Below are 18,928 nucleotides of genomic sequence, written 5' to 3' on the forward strand. Positions count from 1 at the left end.
GTCCATCTCTTTCTCATCATATTTTCTGCCTGGTGCTTGTTTTGCACAAAAATGTATCTGGAGATGAGTCTTGGGCTGCTCATGGGGAGCTGAAAGGGTTTAACTATGTAGCAGACTTGTGAAGGGAGCATGGGAAGCTGTGCTGGGCCAAAAATGACTGTAGCTGTGTAGAGGTTGTTTATAACCAGGTGATCTGGAGGTGGCTGGTCCTTCCTGGGGGACAAAGGAGGAGCTGGGGATCTGGAAGGAAAACTGGGAAAATCCTAACTGGGAAAATCCTAATCCTTCCATCCTCCAGGAGCAGATGGCCACCTGGAGTCAACCAGGTCAACCTGCTTGGTTGTTAGGTTGTTAGGGCTCTTGGTGGCCTGGGAGGCCATTAAATCCTGACTGGGTGCCTTCTAACAGGATGTCACATCCATCTCCATGGAAATGAGGGGCTTGTTGCAGGTGGTCTGGTGGAGGCTGTGCAACTTGTGCTATGCAGGACCTCAGAGGTGGAGACCAGAGGGTTCCCCTTGCATGTGGGTTGTGGTCACAGATCCATTTTGAGGTCCAGGTAAAACATTGTGTTGTTTCTGGCCTGCCTATGCCACATTTCTGGCCAGCACAGCAACTTTTCCTGGATCCTGCTTGGAGGGTTAAGACAGAGTGATCCCTGCAGGGTCTAGTAGGGCCCAGTAGGGGTGGATATCAGGTCCTGACCCTCTGCCTGCCCTCCTAGGAGACTCCAGCAGAGTCCCGGGAAAAGAACCGGCCGTGCATCCTGCTGGGATTCTTTGATGACCACGATGTCTGGCACTTTCTCTCTGCAGCTGCCTTGTTCTTCTCCTTTCTGGTGAGTCCTGCTGAGCCTCCCACTCTGCTGGATGGCCTCTCTCTCTCTTTTAACCTTGCTCCCCTTTATCCACATGGAGCTGTGCCTGCTCCAGAACTCCACAGAGGTGTCCCAACTCTTCTGCTTGGCTCTGCCTCCTGACATCCTTCATAGTGGGATGCTCCTTGTCAGTGGGATCAGGCTTTCTCCTTTATCTTATTTCTCTCCCAGAGCCTTCTGGCCTCAAATTCCCTCTGGGGCTGTGGGTCACACAGCTGTTGTGGGGAAGCTGAGGTGCTGCTGCTGCGACCAATGACTCATGGATTTGTGAATGCCTCCCATAAAGGCAAGGCCTGAAGATCTGAAAGGAAGACCTCCCTGGACAGCAAGACTTGAATCTGGCTTTTACTTTCCTCCTCAGGTCCTGCTGACCCTGGACGATGACCTGGATACGGTGCGCAGGGACAAGATCCCAGTGTTCTGAGTCCCCAGGGACAGGGGCACAGAGGTGTCCCAAAGTGCTCAGCCAAAGGCACTGGGCCACTGGTGTCTGTGCAGAATGAGCCTGCTTCCATGGCCAACAGCCCAGTGGGAGCAGGGAACTGGATCCCCCAGCAGGCATGGAGGGGTGCTGTGGCAGTGAGGTGGGACCAGGAGGGAAGACGATGTCACTCCTTTCCTGCCACATCCTCTGGGGCAGGCTTGATCCAGAGGCCCGTGCACAGCCCTGTGGGTGCAGTGGGTGCTGGGGCCAGTGAGGGGGGAGGAAACAGGAGGGAGGCATTTCAGAGACCTTTGCTTCCCCTCCTCCCTGCTGCTGATGAGCTCCACTTCCTCTCTGGTGAGCAGGCTTGAGAAGTGCCATGCCAGCCTTGCTGCACGGGGAGCTAAGGTCTGCACCCCGCAGTCTGCTGCCCTCAGGGCGTCCCTTCAGCAGCACAGGGGGAGCATTTGGTTCCTGTACTGCAGCAGCCGAGGGAGAAAAGAACTCCAAACCGAGGCGGCAGTGGGGGGAGTGTGGTTTTTTTCCCCTCTTTTTGTTGGAGAATCTTTCTGTAGCTGGTGGGAGCCACGGTACCAAGGCTGCAGTGCTGGTAGGAGGTGGTGAACTAGAGGTGCCTGTGAGGGCTCTGCCAGACTCAGAGCCTCCTGCCTTGCTCTCTTGCAGCCTCTCTGTCACTCCTGTTGAGCAGCCGCACTCCTCTGGCAGCTCCTGCTGGCACTTGGCAGTGCTCTGCTCTCTGTCACGGCACCACAAGTGCTCTCCTGGAGCGACCCTGCGAGAGCGCGCGGCAAAGCCACAGCCTGCTGAGGCAGCCCTCGGCTCCTGCTGGCTGCCTTGCCAAAGGGACAAGGTGGGACAGGGAGCCTTGCCAGCAGCCTCAGGCTCTCTCCTCTCATGAGCTTGCCTTGGACAACCTTGGCAAAGTAGGTTCTCTTATGGCCTGGGAGGATGAAGGAGATTTTGGGGCAGTTGGTGTTGAGCTTTTTAGCTGAAGATGTGGACCAAATTTTCTTCTCCAACTTGTTCAAATCGGAAATGAGTTTTTTAATGTCTTCTGCATTCTTTCCAGTTTCTTGGTTATTTAAAAAACAAGAATAAGAATAAGGTGTTAATTATTTCAGGCCTTGCATCTAAAATGGGACCTGTTTTGCTAATTTGCAATTAAAAAGTGTTCTTAGAGGCCTGCTGTCCTTATTCTTCTCTACCTGAGCATTTTTACTTTGGTGTATGTGCATGTAGCCAGTGATGCAAAGGTTTCATTCCACTTCTGCTTACTAAGGCAGGTGACTCTGGTCATGTTTTCCTCCAAGAGTCTGTTATCTCCTTGAGGAGTTTTGCACCAGCTGGTTTTTATTTTTTCCTATGTTGGAGTTTGTCGAGATGGTCAATAAAATGGATGTTCCAGTGGTGTCACATGGCTGCTGTCACCCTTAGACTGTCACAGGTGTTTCTGGAGCATAGGTGTGGATGACCTGCTTGTACTTTTAACCAAATTGCCTTTGTGAGGCTACACCGAGTAAAGAACAGACACTCTTGTTTGTCAATGTAGTCCCTTGGGCAGGGTGAGGAGAAGGCTGGAGGAGGAATGACACAAGAGGCTGCCAGCCTTTATCTTCCCAAGCAGAGCTGTGCTACTCTGGAGTGTGTCAGGGTAGCTGTGCCAGACTGAAGGAGGACTCTGTGCCCCCAAATTTGTCCAGTTCTGGGGACACATTTTCATAAAATATACCTTCTCCCTGTGTTTTCATAATCTGTAGTCTCAGACCATGTTTCAAGCTTGCATTTGTTTCTAGACAGGAAGCTGGTTATCTTCTCTAAAGTGAAATGTGAGGGAAAAATACTGTTGAACAGCAGTTGGAAGGCTCGACGTAGGAGGTAGAACAACATATGGGCTCGCTGTGCTGAGCAGAGATGAGCACAGCATGGAATGGTAAGGTGGTACAGGGAGGGGAGGGAGGCTGGGGAACAGCACAGAACAAACAGAAAATCATGACAGAATTCAATTAAATACAAGGAAAGGCACCTCAAGCCTGAGAGATGGGAGGAAGGGTTGCAATCGTCTCCCTACTGTTTCTGTGCTTCCAGCTTGCTGTGTCATTTAAAATTTCCTCCTAGCTTTGCCCTGCCTGCTGGGCTCTGTTGGTGCTTCAGCTCTCCCACCTGGTGGCCACTGACCCCTCCATGGCTGTGGCTGCTGGGGGGCCTGGCTGGGCACTTGGGCACTCTGTGCTCCCAGCTGTCCCAGGCATGCTTGGCTCTGCAGCCCTTGCCCCAGAAATGCAGCTTTTCTTGGGTGCTGCTGTCCTTGGGCCCTGCCCTTGGGCAGGAAGAGCAGCTTGCTGGGTACATGGGGAACCTCATTCCCTCATTTGCAGGAGTGATGCTGTCGTTTCCTCACCTTGCTCTGCTCACAGAGGGAGACAGATGTGTAGGGGTAAAAGCAGAGCAGCACTGTGGAATTGTGCTGGGAGGTGAGGAGGCCTTTTTGCTGCCCATGGGCTGGTAGTGGAGTCCCTGCTTCCCCCTGCTGTGCCCATGCTTGGGATAAGCTGCTGTCACAACTCCTGAAAGGGAAATAATGGTGCCATGGGCAGGGACACCTCCCACTTAGAACAAGTTGCTCAAACACTCATCCAACCAGGCCTTTCTAAAGATGGTGCAACCACCACCTGTCTGGACAATCTGTTCTCATATTTTACTGCTCTCATTGTAAAAAACTTCTTCCTTACATTCCATATATTCCCTGTTTTCTCAGGAAATGTAGGTAAAATTGTTCAGTCCAGTACAAGTGAAAGGAGAAGGAAACAGCTTCTGTACAATACTGACATCCCCTCACAGGTTAGGGAAACTACCAGGGTCATGTGAGCTGTACAACTCCCCCTCGAGCCTCTGGAGCGGCACAAGAGCAGCCAAGGCAGGGGTAATGCAGTGTGAAAGAGGGAAGTGTCCTGTTTCTCCTCCCCTCCGTGACTGAACCATACACTGGCTGTCACTGAAGGAACAAAAGCTCCTCTGTCTTAATACTAAACTTCAACCTTTTTAAAATTAAGACCTTCCCTAAAGGCAACTTCCACGCCTGCAAGAATTTTGAGGTTTACAAGCCAGGTTTTCTGGAGCCCCTGAAAAGAATTATTTCCTAGTAATTCTGTCAACTTCAGTATTGTTCAATCTCCCAAAAAGCCTTTACTTACCTTGCAGGGTCTCTCTACTGCTCTCATCCAAACTGCATCCTTTAGCTTCCAACTGTGACAAAACAACTGTCTGAGACCATTACCAAAGCAATGCAAGGGGACTGTGATGAGAAGCGTTTTATACAATGAAGTTCTGTCTCAACATTATCACTGTCACTGGGGCAGGGACGGCACCTGCCATGTATTTTTTAGATACTACACAATTAGTATTTATTTATTCTGAATTAGGTAGTTTTATATCTCCAGCTAACATGGTGCATTACTCTGGTGTATGCAGAGAATGTACAACAGTGGAAAACTCTGACTGTAAATTCCCAGTCTCAAAGCAAAGCTTTTATTTTTACCTCTACTTTACAGTGAATGGCATAGCTTTATATGCTGAAAGAAAGAACACAATATTCAAAGAGTGGTTTTCTCTTTTTTTAATAAAATACTATCATGTTCATATCTATACAAATAATTATTACAACTATTAAACAAAGTATTACATTTAACAATAGAAATCTCAGAACTCTGAACAAGATCATGGTTTGGGATATTTACACCTGAATGCAACACATTTGTAAAAAGATGTCAAAATAAACAGAGCAAGATCTTATTTACAATTGGAAGGTGATGTTCCTGTTCATTCATTATAGATTTCTACTGCAGAGTTCCTATTTTCCATTACAAAATAGTAAGGACTTTCCACTGGGACTTTATCCAAGTCATTTACAGCTGTATAAAACAGAAGCACAGCAGAATACTCTGGACTGAATATAAATAATTTACATTGTGGAGGACAACACCATCTTTGATTAATCTCCTGTGGCAAAATCCATACTTGCTTCCCTTCTCACAGTGAGCAGGCAGGAACAGGGTCCAACCCCCCATGAGCTCTATTGTTTCACACTTGTGATTGCCAGAACAGCAGCACATATTGCAAACTTGGAAACCTTCTCATAAAGATACTTCTTGTGAGGCAGAAAAAAAAAAAACCTTTTTAAAAAAAAATTATCTCAGAAAAACTGGTATCAGCAAATAATAAATGGTGTCTGTGTAACTAAGCAGGGCTTGCTCACAGAGAGTATGGCTTTGTACTGTCAGGTCCAAAAACCTCTGCTAAATGTTTCACCAGTTGACAGAGGAACCTTCTCTCAGTGGGAATAATGCCTTGTGCTCTGAGGTTTCCAATGAATGGATTGCAGAGGCAGTAGGAAATTGAAAACACCCTCACACAAACCTGTGTCTGCTACCCATGCTGGAAGATGGCAGTGGGAGAAGGGAACAGCAGGAGGTGGTAGCAGGTCAGGTGGCAGCAAAGAATGGATCTCCTTATAGCACTGTATCAGCAAACAAAACAAATGTGACTGATGTGGCACAAACAGATCCAATGCTACTCTGTCTTGCCAGGGGAAGTTAGATCATTATTAAAGTGATGAGCATGAAACTTCCTAGAGGAACAGCAAGAGATGACAGCTCTTAGCACACTCAGCATCCAGGAACAGTGGGAGTCTGACTGAGTCCTTGAGCCAGGACTGCACAAGTATCTCAGAAAAGGTGAAAAGACAACAGGAGACCAGAAATAATTAAATGGCCCCTCTTCTCCAGCCATGGCCTCTGCAAATTGCCCTGCCACATGACTTGTTTCCTGCAACAGCACTACAGACACCAACCACAGCAGCAGCAGCAGCAGCAGAGCTTTAAAGTGCAGTAGGAAATCTGTGCAAAGTTCTGGAGGCTCAGGACTAGCACCTGCTTTTACTTTTTTTCAGAGAGGTGCTCTTCCTTCTGGGCAGCAGCCCAGTGACAAGCTGGAAGTCTGAGCTGGAAAACCCATTCCAGCCCCCAGCTCAAATCACTCCAGTTCTCTTTTTCTTTAACTGTTCCTAAATGAGGTCCTTTCTCTCTAGAAAAAGGTATATAAATATTAACAAATTACTGTTTTATTGCCTGCTTTCAAAGTAGTCTATTTCTGCTTTTACTCTCCTAGGCTGTTTAAGGGATTAATATGGACATACATGCAATCCAGCCCAGTATTATTTACTGTTGTTTGCTGAAGTCATTTAGGCCAAGCTGAAACCCAGAGCCACACAATGCCTGTCAGCTGTGGCAGTCCCACCCCAGAGTTAGTGCCCAACTTTCCCTTCCACCGCTGATTTTTCTAAATTAAGCTGTACTAGCTATTTTTCCTTCCTTCAAAGCCAAAACAAACCCTGTGCAAGTAACCTTGGAAAAAGGACTATGGAAGAGAAAATGCCATTCTCAAGCTAACAAATCACAGTAAAACTCACAAAATCTCTTCCAAGTATATCCTGAAAAACAAGGGAACCGTTAATTGGTGGGTAGTCCTCAAGAGAAAAAGAAAATTGATGTCATTGATGCTTGCTGAAGAAAATGTGTTTGCTTGTCAAATGGTTTTCATAACAAGTAAACCAGAATCATTCCATCTGCAGAAGCTCCTTTTTCAAGCTGCCCTCTCCAAGCACAGATCAAGGTAAGGTCAGCCTCATCAACCTGCCAGCTGAGCACAACAGGTTCATTGGGAGGGGAAAGGAAAACTGAAGAAAAGAAGGACTCCTAAGATGTTGCATTTGCTCCTCTTCCTGGGGGCAGAGCCTGAGGGCTGGGGAAGGACTGAGACACCAACGTGTCAGTGCTACAAACCAACCTACACAACTAAGCGCAGAAGCCCTGTGGATGTGGAATGGCAGGCGGGATTTCTTTACAGTGACAAGGAAAACACCAAAAAATTTAATAATTAAAAATTAACAGAAATTTAACATCTAATTTCCTCTGTTTTGATGTGAAATATCCAGTCTCCCACTGTCCCTCCTAAAGACAAAAGAGCATGAACATGAGAGAAGTTGAAACCCACAAGCTGCTCTCAAAGCAGAGCACCAGGCCAGATTCAACATTCAAAGCCCATCTTGGACAGGCAATTACACCAAAAGGCTTCACAACAGATCCAATTTTTCTTTAAATAAAATTATCTAGAGGCCAGTCAGCAGTGTAAACATCAGAATTTAGATGAATGTGTTGATATGAGGCCCTCACAGAGAGGTCTGTCCACCTTTCTTGTCACAGCAGTCTCCTGATCCCACACCAATGCCATGGGACCATTTAGTGTCACTTAGGGAATGAAAAGAGACTCACACAGAACTTCAACAGAAATTCCTATGTTCAGGGAGGGGAATGAAATGATATTTCTCCATCCTGGTCTCGTCAGGTTTCAGAAAAAGGCCTGAGGAGGACGACAGAGGGCCCTGTCACAACAAAATACAATCCTCCAGAGAAGAGTAAGGGTCACACAGTAAGTACTTCTTAGCCACTCACTGCAAAATTGTGCAGTTCCTGCAAAATTCCAGCAGTGACTCCCTGCACTGCAGGCATCCTGTGAGCAAGGAGGAGCTGGTTTAGGTTGTCTTTGTAAACAGAAAAGTTTACAAAGTTTACTGGCAGTTCCTCTTCAAAAAATAATGTGCAGCATGGAAAAAACCCAAATGAAATCACAGCTGACATATTCTATCATGAATCCTCAGGACTGCATTAACCTTGAGACAACAGCAGTAAATATGGAGGAATAAGAAAATAGAACAGATATTTCAGCTGAAAGGGACCTACAGTGATCATCCACTCACACTGCCTGGAGTGCCTCCATCCACTTCAGGACTGAGCATGCTGTCCAAATGCCTCTCAAACATGCTTGAGGCCTCAACCACCTTTCCAGCGTCTGACCACCCTCCTGGTAAAGAAATGCTTCCCAATGTCCAGTCTGAACCTCCTTTGAGCCATTCCCATGTGTTTTATCAGTGGATCCCAGGGAGAAGAGATCAGCACCTCCCTCTGCACTTCCCCTGTCAGGGAGGTTTCCTGTCTATCCAGATCCCTATCCAAAGCTTCTGACAACAGCATCTCCAAGTTTGGTATCATCAACAAACTTGTCAATGGTGTGTTCAGCCCCTGTATCCAGATCAGTGATAAATACATTGGATAGAATTGGCCCTGGAGCTGAGCCCCAGACAACACTGCTGGTGCCACCAGGTGCCAGCCAGACATAGCCCCACTCACTGTAAGCCCTTTGAGCTCTACCCTTCAGCCAGCTCTTCACCCAGCACACCATCAACCTGTCAATCCCACAGCTGAGCAGCTTGTCCAGATGGATGCTGTGAGGGACAGTATCCATAGCATTACTAAAATGCAGAAAACTACATCCACTGCCTTCTTTTCACCCACTAGGTGGGTGACCTTATCACAGAAAGTATCAAATTAGCTAGACAGGACTTCAACTTTGTGAACCCATGCTGCCTGTGCCTGATGGCTGCATTATTCCTTAAAACTCCTTTCAACAGTACCCAGGATAATATTCACAATTTATACTCATTAATTTATAATATTCACAATTTTTCCAGGAACCCAGACTCTCACAGTAGTTCCCTGTGTTCTTCCCTCATGCCCTTTCTGTAGACTGGAATAACACTGGCTGCCTTCCTGTCAGCAGGGACCTGTCCAGACTCCCAGATCTTTTGTAGATGATCAAGCAAGGTTGTGCTGTATGTCCTGCTTGCTCCTTCAGTACTCTGGGATGAATCCTGTCTAGCCAAGTGGATCTGTGGACATTCAAATATTGCAACAGGTTTAAGTTTATAAGCTTTCTCCAGTTTTCATAGGCATCATAAAGTAGTGTAGTTTTCTCAGCACAGGAAACAAATATGATTTTCTGTGAATGTCTGGAATGATGAGCAGGATTAGAATCTTTTTATATAAAGTTCTAGAAGCCAGGGCTTAATTTTTCACTAGTTTGTCTTGAAAGCCAAACCCATTGCTGCACACACAATTCCATTTAAAGAGAGCAAGAATGGGCACGTTTGCTTCCCTCCTCAAAGACAGACAAGTGTGTGTGACCACAGAGTGCCTGCAGATCCTAACCCCATCCCTACCATCCAGGACCCATGGAACAGCCACTGTTACAGAGCTCACCTCACCACTGAGGCAGACCCTTTGAGACTTCCTGCACCACAGACACCCCTTTAATCAAGAGTCTCCCCAAGGCACACCCAGACCTGCAGCTGGCTGAGCTGGTTTGAGGCTGAGAACTGACTCATTCCTAACCCCTGCCCCCTGCACGGGCCAGTGGCTGCCACTTGGTGACTGCACTGTGGCAGAGAGAAACTGCCTTGCTGTGAACTGAAATACTCACTTATAAGAAACAGAGAGCTGATGCACCACTTAGATTTAGTGTCTTAAGTTCCAACTGAATTAAAGCATGATTCCAGGCAGAAAGGGACCTGGGGGTTGGCACCTGACTGAACATGAGCCAGCAGTGTGCCCTGGTGGCCAAGAAGGCCAAGGACATCCTGGCCTGGATCAGGAACAGTGTGACCAGCAAGAGCAGGGAGGTCATTCTTCCCCTGTGCTTGGCACTGGTGAGGCCACACCTTGAGTGCTGTGTCCAGTTCTGGCCCCTCAGCTTGGGAAGGACTTTGAGAGGCTTGAACACGTCCAGAGGAGGCAACGAGGCTGGTGAGGGGCTGGGAACACAAACCCTGTGAGGAATGACTGAGGGAGCTGGGGGTGTTTAGCCTGGAGAAAAGGAGACTCAGGGGTGACCTTATCACTCTCTACAACTTCCTGAAAGGTGGCTGTAGTCAGGTGGGGGTTGTTGGTCTCTTTCTCCAGGCAGCAAGTGACAGAGTGAGAGGATACACTCTTAAGCTGTGCAAGGGGAAGTTCAGGTTAGACATCAGAAAAAAATTACTCACTGAAAGATTGATGGGGCAATGGAATGGTCTGCCCAGGGAGGTGGTGGAGTCACCATCCCTGGACATGTTTAAAAAAGACTGGACATGGCATTTGGTGCCACGGTTTAGTTGATGAGGCAGTGTTAGGTTAGGTCATAGGTTGGGCTTGATGATCTCAAAGGTTTTTTCCAACCTAGTTCATTCTGTGATTCTGTGACTCCCAACCAGGATCAGAACTGTTTCACTTCACTTGCAGGAAAACATCAGACTGCAGGTGACAAGAGTAGAGATGTTGTCAGGCCATACTGCAGACACAGCCCAATTATTTTTCATGTTAAAGCCTCCTTACTTTCCTGGATCAGTGTAAAAGGGCTTAGCAAAACCAAAGTCTGGGCAGTCAAGCTGTAGAAAACTGTTCTAGGTCCCTCTTTGTGGGTCCTGTTCTTTGACATGGAGGAATATCTTCCTTTCTGCCTTTCAAAGAAAAAGGAACAAAACAAAAAATCCCAGGGAGTCTGCTCCTGCCCATGCCCTCACCAGGAGCTTCTGACAGGTCCCAGGAGCAACAAGATGATGCACTGGTGAGCAACATACAAGCAGAGGATGACTGCATGCCAGAGAACCTCAAGTTACTATGTTGTTTGAAGAATCAAACCCAGAATGGTACTTTCAAACACATAAAAGACAGTATTTCTGCCCTGTAAGAAGAAAAAGCACAATGCAGAGACATTAAATAAATAAAATTTACCTAATTCTTCCCTTTCCTTTAAAAGAATTAGGACCAAGATTTTTGAAAGTACTGGAGACTCAGCCAGCACACACATTCACTCCATCTCTCATGCATCTACAAACACATCACCCTTCCTCAAATCCCAATGTCTTCCTGTGTGTTTCACTCTCAACACATCCATGTTCCTCCTTCAGCCACACTCACACAGGTTTGGATAAAAGGTGCATTCAAGTGCAGAGTACTGATATTAACTCAGGCTCAATCCTATCAGCAATATCAAGTAAAAACTGTGCCCCCAGGAATCTCCACTCATTTTGTGGGATGCGACAGGCTCAGTCCTCCTCCCATGTGCTGCCTGGTACAACCAAGGGCTGTCACTCACAGAAAGCAGAGAGCTGGTATTAGAGCATGGGCCAAAGAAAACTAGAGAGGGGAGGGAAAAAAGACATTAAGAAGGTGCCAAACAAGGTACAAAACCCACCCTGAGGTAACTTGCAGCAGTCAACAATGAAATGGCAACAAACAAGGCTGCAAGGCTGCTGTCTCTGCTGACTGCACCAGGAGTGTGAGCCACACTGAAACACTGAGTTCAGCAGTAACTGAAGCCACTGCTGAAACAGATCCAAACAAGATTCTTAGAAACAGAAAGTCATGGGTTAAAGAAATCTAAATTTTCTAAAACAGTATTTTTAATTGCTGACCATGGGAGCACAAAGTCATTTTCACCAGGTAAAGTCAGCCTTAAGTTAAGTGTACGTGACAAGCTTGAGACAGACAAAAGCTGCACAACAAATGCCTTTTCCAATTAGCACTGGGTTAACACAGACTTGACTTGTGTTGAAGCTCCTGAAGATATTTTACAAAGGAAAAAGAGAAACTCAAATGATTCCAAGCTCCTCTGCAGTTTCAGGTAAACACATCAGTAACAAACTGACACCTGTAGCACTTGTTTCCTATTTCCATATGGATGCTCGCACTCCATGAATTACTGAGGGCGGCCCTTACCTTGGGACAATCGGACATCAAACCTGATTGTTGGAAAATCAACAACCAGCATTTGCACAGCTCTCAATGCTGCATCCTTACCGTTTCCCAGTAAGTAAGCATTGCTATAGGCACTGGTGCTTTAGAGTCAGTAAGGTGGGTGGAAATACAACGGAATATGGAAAGGACCATACACATACATTGAGGCAAATCAACAGTGATGCTATGAGTGGTCTCTCCAGGGGTGACACTATGATCCTTCTTCTTAAATATATAAACAACAAATCAGACCAGAAGTCAGTCTGCCAGTTTTCATACAGCTGAGCTGCAGTCATGACCTAAAATATGGCTTATATTGTGGGCAGGGCGGTTTGAGGGCTGCTTGGAAGAATCTGAAGCAGACGTGTTTGCAATGGAAAGCAAAGGTGACATGGCTGAGCCATCTGGAGGAAGAGCAGTGGCTATTTCTGGAAACAAAGAAGTTAAGTTAAAATTGGATAAGTGCGACGTGTTGGTCATGTGCATTGGTGGCATATCTGGAAGCAAAGGAAAACTTGGCTGAGCAAAACCAACAGGCCTGGGAGGAGACAAGATGGATCCAAACCGATTGTTTAAACCTCCACTGCTCGGCTTCTCCGTGCTTGGGTTTGGAAACATTTGATTGGGGAAGTAAGGGATAGAAATGTCATTGGAGAGGGTAGGGTGGGCAGGAGAGTAGGGTGGATAGAAGGACGGCAGTGTATTCTGAGGATCAACTGGGATTAGAGCTGGTGTCCGAGTGGCACTAGGCTGAGTGACCGGTGGGATGAAAGAAGCATTAGCGTTTATTGGTGGATTCATGCCACCCTCTGGAATGAAAGGGAATCCAAAATTCTGGGAGAGCGTGTGTTGGTCAGGGGCCACGTTATCGTTGGACACTTGAGGGCCATCAGACATGAATCGGACAATGCTGCCTCTTTTTTCTATCGTGGACTGCTGGCGCCCGAGGATCATGCTGCCACTGGTGGAGAGAGGAAGATGGGGAAGACTAGGGTCAAAGACATTTCCATGTCTCTGATTTCCGGATCGGTTCCTTTCGGGCTGGCGTATTTTAGAACCCCCATTGTCTTGCAGAGGATGCCTCGAGCGCTGAGTGACCGAAGAATTTGGCTGACGAACAGAAGGCTGCCCTTGCTCGCCGTTTCCATGAGAAACTGCAGGGTGAGGGTGAGCTGGCCTCACAACTCCATGCATATTGCTGGACACGGGTGTATTCATGTGGTTCTTAGTTCCATGACTGTCCGTCATCCTCATGGGGTTGGACTTCTGCGCAGAGATGTTCGGGCTTGTATTGCGGCCCTGAATGTCTCCTGAGGAAGAAGAACTCGAAAAAGGAATAGTCAGTGAACTGTTCCTTGTGTTAATTGCCCCAATGGACATGTCACAGCTTTCCCTGCTCTGGCCATCACCATCCCTTCGGATGTGGACGCTCTCCCGTGCTGGGGGACAGTTGTACTCGATTGTAGAGGAGGCACCGCACTGTGTGTTCCTTTGATGGTCTGCGATTGATCTTTGGCTTCCACTGACTTGATCTCCAAGGTGAGGGGCGAGCAAACTCTGCATGAAACTTTGGTGGCATGTGTTTTCATTTTCCCTCGATGGCAGGGTATTCCCCGTTGGAATACCCTGCACTGGCTGGTAGGGAAGTCTCTTCTGCCTCTCTATGGATGGCGCAGCATTCTGACCGATTCGGAACGCTTGTGACTGCATGCCCCGGAGCGAGGACACAGAATTGCCAATTTCACTGTTTCTTGAAGCCTGCACGTCGAAATTGCCCGTCGGTTGTTGATTGGGTCCAGAGGGCTTAAATGTCTGGCAGTCAGAAAGACGCTGCACATCCGAGCCAACTGTGTGGTCAACTGACAAGCGGCCCTGCATATTGTGAATCGCCAATCCTTTACTTCTAGAAACATCAAGATAGCTTCTCATTTCAAGCTGGTCAGAAACTCTAGGGCCTTGAAGAGATATTCCTATTCTCTGCTCGGAATTAGAGGGCGTCTTCCCAATGAGAGCCTCAGCAGAGTAGCTGGAAACTCTGTTTCTTTCCTGCCTGTGAGGGGTGCATGTCATATCTGATGGTCTGGAAACGATACTGGCCTGGGACACCATTTGCTGCTCTAAGCCCCTCGAGGTCATAAGCCTTTGCATCTGATTGTGCCCTGACACGTGTTCTGAAGCGGAACCTTGCTGTCTGCTGCCAACATCCTGTTGCTGTTGATGCATAATATCCTGATTGATATGGCTCTGAGGGTGGTTGTGGTGGTTTCTGCTTGTTGCAGGATTTTCACAGTTCTTTTCAGGCTGGGAAGCTCCAAAGTGCTGCTGCATCTGCTGCTGCATTTGTTGGTGGTGAGGATGGGGCTGACCACCTTTCTGGCGTGTTTGATCACTTCCGTGGTGTTTTTGCTGTAGAGAAAGCTGTGTGGCTTGTGTTCCCTGGATGAGATTCCGTTTCTTTTGCATCTGCACCTCCTGCTGTATCGTTCGCTGTTGGTGGACGCTGTGGGGCTGAGAGTGGACTGAGTTTTCTCCGTGAGTGACGTGGTGCTGCAGCTGGTACAAGTGGTGCCTCTCTCTTAACTGCCCAGCCTGCTGCTGCTTCAAGTACGGGTGATTACTGTGAAGGTGAGAGATGCCTTGGGCAGGGACATGTTGGATTGGCTGCAAGTGCTGCCCTGCCTGGCCTGGCTGCTCTGAGAGCGGTGGCTGAGAACCGCACTGAACTTCAGTTTGTCTCAAAGCCGGCGGTACGAAATTGCTGTTGGGTGGGAACAACCTGTTGAGGCCATCAGCGTGCCCTTGATTGCTCACTGGTGCCACTGAGTTGGATGAATTAGGAGGAATCTGACTAACCAGCATCTGTGTTTGATCAGCAATACCCTCTGGTGTCCGGTTCATCAGCGCCATCCCCTCGAGCCTTATGGGTGCTGTCTGGCACTGCTTTTGCCTCTTTGCTGTGGAAAGCAGCAGGTCATCCTGAACGGCCCTCTTGGCAGAGTCTTTGCGACCTTCATGGTTTTGCTGCTTTAAGTGGGATTCCTGCAGCTGGGGAGCCTGCATGCTGCTTGCCCTGATAGCATTCAGCTGTTCCTGAGCATATTCACTCATCAGAGCAGGTCCCGGAGATGGATTGATGTATGTGCTAGATGGAAGGGAGAGGCTCACGGTTGCAGGGACACTTGCAGGCTCTGAAGACTGGGATAAACCCGAGCAACTCACCAGGGGATGGACAATGCGGCTCTGGTGTATCAGATTATTCACGCTTAGACTGGTTATGCTGGGTGTCTGGGAAGTGGAAATCTGCAAAGGAGTGTTTGATGTTTCCACACCTCCTACAGAGCAGCTTGGCTTCTCAACCTGCCTGTCGACATTCGTCTGTACTGTTTCATGAGCACTGAATTTGTTTGGTGCCGCTTCCAGCGGCCCTGCGTTGTTTTCTTTCACTGACTGAGGTTTAAAAGGCTGTTGCTCTCTCTCCAAAGGTGTAACCTCAGACTTAGAGATGACATCCCTCGTGTTAACCTGTATTCCCCCTCCACCTTTCTCAAGGCTTTCCTGGTCAAAAATAGCTCTTGCAGCAAGAGCTACAATGTCAGTCTGTTCTGAAAATGTGCAGCTGTTACAGGTACTGGTAGAGGTGCTGCTGGTGACATCTTCTCTGGTGGTATCTGGCAACATAGATGCAACTGAGAAGCCCCGACTGCTGCCAGAGCTGGTTGACATGGGGGAGTCTGCCTGCCTGCTAGTAATAAGGGAAGCACTGACTACTTCCTGATCAGAGACGCAGGAGTGAGGCTGGGAGAGAGCGTCACTTTCCGTGTTCATCAGCAAGAGTTCCTGCTTCTCAGGCAAAGCAACGTTTGATTCTGCTGATTTAGAGTTTTCCATAGGAAAATTAGAATGCTCCTCCTGAACAGTAAATGAAGAGGTTTTTTCCACAGCTGTTCTTTCTTTTGTGAGATCAGACAGCATTTTGGTTAGACCCTGTCCTTCTAACAAGTCTGCATCTTGCATTACCACTGAGGAATCCTGCGCAACATTGCAGGACTCAGAAATCATTCCTGCCTTGGAAGTATGATCTGCTGTGTTGCTCTGTGCTGCTGAAGTCCCATTTGCAACCTGCAAGTGTGTAACCTGTGCTTCTTTACCAGAGGATGTTAAGGTGTTGGGGGGTTCGCAGGGTTTGGGAGACGCTGACGGGATAGAGGCAGTTGGGTGGCTCTGAGACCCCTGGGCCTGCTGGCAAGGAGCAGCACCTTTGGCTGGCGGGGGAGCGAGCAGCAGCTGCTCCGACACTGCAGACTCCAGCGGTGAGGAGGCAGGCACCTCTGCCGTGCTCGGCTCTGGGGCAGAGGGGGCTTTCACTGCCTGGTCGGGGCTCACGGCCTCTTTGGAAGGAGAGTCAGAGATGCTGGCGCCGCTCGCTGCAGCTGTGCCGCCCGCTGGCGCTGTGGTTACAGCCTGTGATGCTGCCGGGGCGTTTTCTGGCGGCCCTTTGCCACCTGAGGGCTTTGCCACTGTTTCCACAGGAGCACAGTCCACCTTCCCTGCATCTTTGCAAGGAACTGCTGGGCAGGACACTTTATTATTGACCGTTAGGTGTTTCTTTGTGCTTGGCTTTTTGTTCGTCCTTTTTGATTTCGCACTGGATGGCAAGCCAGCAGCCGCTTTTTGCGGGGAAGCGTTTATGGAATTAGATGCACTGGTTAATACCGAAACCTCTGCAGGCACTGAAGATGCCACAGAAGCTGGCAATGACACACAGTTGACTGTGGCAATCTGGTTATTGACAGTTGCAGGATTGGTGGGGTGGCTGAGAGACAAGTGCAAGCAGCTCTGTCCAGCCATTTGCGATATGCTTTGATTGAGGTTAGCTAAAGCACCAAATGTGTTGAGGGCAACATTGGTATTTGGATCTTCGCTGGTGGTGGGCTGAATAATTTGCATAGGGGCTTGGTTTGAAGCTCCAGATGAAGACATCACAGGCTGCAATGCAAAAAGCTGCCCATTTAATGAGATAGTCTGAGGGTGCTGTTGGTTGGACATTGTCACCGAAAATGTCTGGGTAGAGCTAGAAGATGGCAAAGAAGATGGCCTTGGTAATATATGGACAAGGTGTTTCCCTCCAAAAGTCTGTGGAAGAGAGGCATTTTGCATGGTGCCGCTGGAGTTGGCAACTGCAGTCGGCCCATTCATGGGAACTCTTACAGAAGCAGAAGGCTGAGCAGAGAGGAGGGGAAGAGGATTCTGATTTGCAGCTTGTATAATTACAATTTGCTGACTCACATTTTGGCTGGGAACTTCTGCTCTCACAATGGGTGGGCATGGAGCAGGGTTTGGAGGCTGGAGAATGATGACATTCTGGTTAGCTGGTGCTCCTGTCACAGCTGAGGCGACAGGCTGAGCCATCTGAATCACCTGCATAGCTGAGTTTAATGGAAGGATATTTCCTGCAGCCTGAGCTTTAACCTGCGGCTGGCTGATTAAAGGCTGTATAGGTAAGGGTGGGCACGAGGGCAAAGTAACTACAATCTGTTCAGCTGCCTGGCCATCTCCAGGCAGAGAAGCATGCAAACTGATACTTGTAGTCAAAGGCCTGCTGTGGGCAGAAGACACAGCCCCAGCACCATTGACTGGCTCGTTGAGGAGGGCAGTCATTATCCCGGACGGCGTCTGGCTCAGCGGCTGAACCGTGTTTCCTGCCAGCTGCAAGGTCGTCCACGTGGTCTGTGTGTTCCCAGCTGAAGGCATCCGGCTAAGGCTACTCATGTTTTTCAAGTCTGAAGTGCCAACGCCTGAAGAGCCTGAAAAAGACCAGCAGTTCTCCAAGGGACTGGCAGCCAGAGTGCTTATTGCTGTCACAGCCTTAACTCCTTCTGCCGCAGACGTCGCCGGCGTGCCAGCGCTGCTGACCACGTCCGTACTTTTGGGGACATTGGCAGAAGAGCAGCTCTCTGCAGCAGAGGGTCTCACAGGTGGCACACAAGCTGTGTCCGTGGTTGAAACGGTGCAGCTCTCCTGGAGGTCACTCCTAGAACTGTGTGTATTTGAGCAAGTTGCATTCACCTGCTGACCGTGGGAGGCTTCCACAGAGGCACTGGAAGGAAGGCTGGTTCCCTGCAGGAGTGTTTTCTTTGTTGATTTCGTGCCCTCCTCATCACTTCTACTTTTGGGGGGATTTTGCTCATTCTGTGGTGCATTATTTGAAGAACATTGCAGTTCCTGTTCTGCTACAGGCTGAGGTGTGCTCTGTGAGCTGGCAGGAGCAGCGGTGGGCACACCTCGCTCGTTCTCCGGGGTGGAGAGCTCAAGAACATTCCCTGCTGGAGCTGTCTGAGCAGAAGCCAGGGGAGAAACTGTAGGTTGTGACCAAGGCTTATTTTCTGTGGGATAAATACCAGCAATCGTCACAGGAGTCACTAGGTTGCAAGTTCTCTGAACTGGCACAACATTGGCTGTTTGCTTTTGTAAATTATGACTGACATTAAATGTTATTCCCTGCACAGATGCTCCCTGGTTATTTCCATTGGGCTGAGTCCCATTTGAATAGACAATGATGTTCTTTTGAACCTGATCACTGGGAATAACAACTGACACCTTGGCATTTTTGAGGTTTCCTTTCCAGTGGATTGTAGGGTCATCATATAAGCAAATATCATTTGCTTTCAGTAGCTCGATGTATCTCCCGTTTTCCTTTTGCAGTTCATCCAACTGTTTCCGGAGTTTTTTTATCTCTTCAGCTACAAAACAGTGAGAGCACTCCATTACATCAGCACCAGAGCAAATAATGAAATAATGTTACCACATGATTTAGAGAGCAAACACTGTGTAGTAATGAAATAATTTGTAGAAATAAATTTAATAAATTGTTAATAATGTATGTTCTTTTCAAATGGTTAGCACAACCTGTGTGCTCTTACCCTGACAAGTCTCTCTACTGAA

The 18,928-nt window shown here is 48.1% G+C and overlaps 2 protein-coding genes across 4 annotated transcripts in view; one reads left to right on the forward strand and one right to left on the reverse strand.

Annotated features, from left to right (window-relative positions):
• SIDT1 (SID1 transmembrane family member 1) overlaps nt 1-2,735 on the forward strand; it is a 39,910-nt gene extending 37,175 nt beyond the window's left edge. For both annotated transcript variants that reach the window (XM_030234126.2, XM_030234125.2), the window contains exons 24-25: nt 725-838; nt 1,239-2,735. In XM_030234126.2, the coding sequence (XP_030089986.1) occupies nt 725-838; nt 1,239-1,301 (177 nt within the window). In that variant the 3' untranslated portion in view covers nt 1,302-2,735. The remainder of the gene's footprint in view (nt 1-724; nt 839-1,238) is intronic.
• An 8,339-nt stretch (nt 2,736-11,074) lies between these two features.
• The window catches only part of USF3 (upstream transcription factor family member 3), a 28,315-nt gene continuing 20,461 nt past the window's right edge, over nt 11,075-18,928 (reverse strand). For both annotated transcript variants that reach the window (XM_030234734.2, XM_009102600.4), the window contains exon 6: nt 11,075-18,726. In XM_030234734.2, coding sequence (XP_030090594.2) covers nt 12,260-18,726 — 6,467 coding nt within the window. In that variant the 3' untranslated portion in view covers nt 11,075-12,259. The remainder of the gene's footprint in view (nt 18,727-18,928) is intronic.

Source organism: Serinus canaria, chromosome 1, assembly GCF_022539315.1.
Source record: "Serinus canaria isolate serCan28SL12 chromosome 1, serCan2020, whole genome shotgun sequence".
In the NCBI taxonomy this organism is placed as follows: domain Eukaryota; kingdom Metazoa; phylum Chordata; class Aves; order Passeriformes; family Fringillidae; genus Serinus; species Serinus canaria.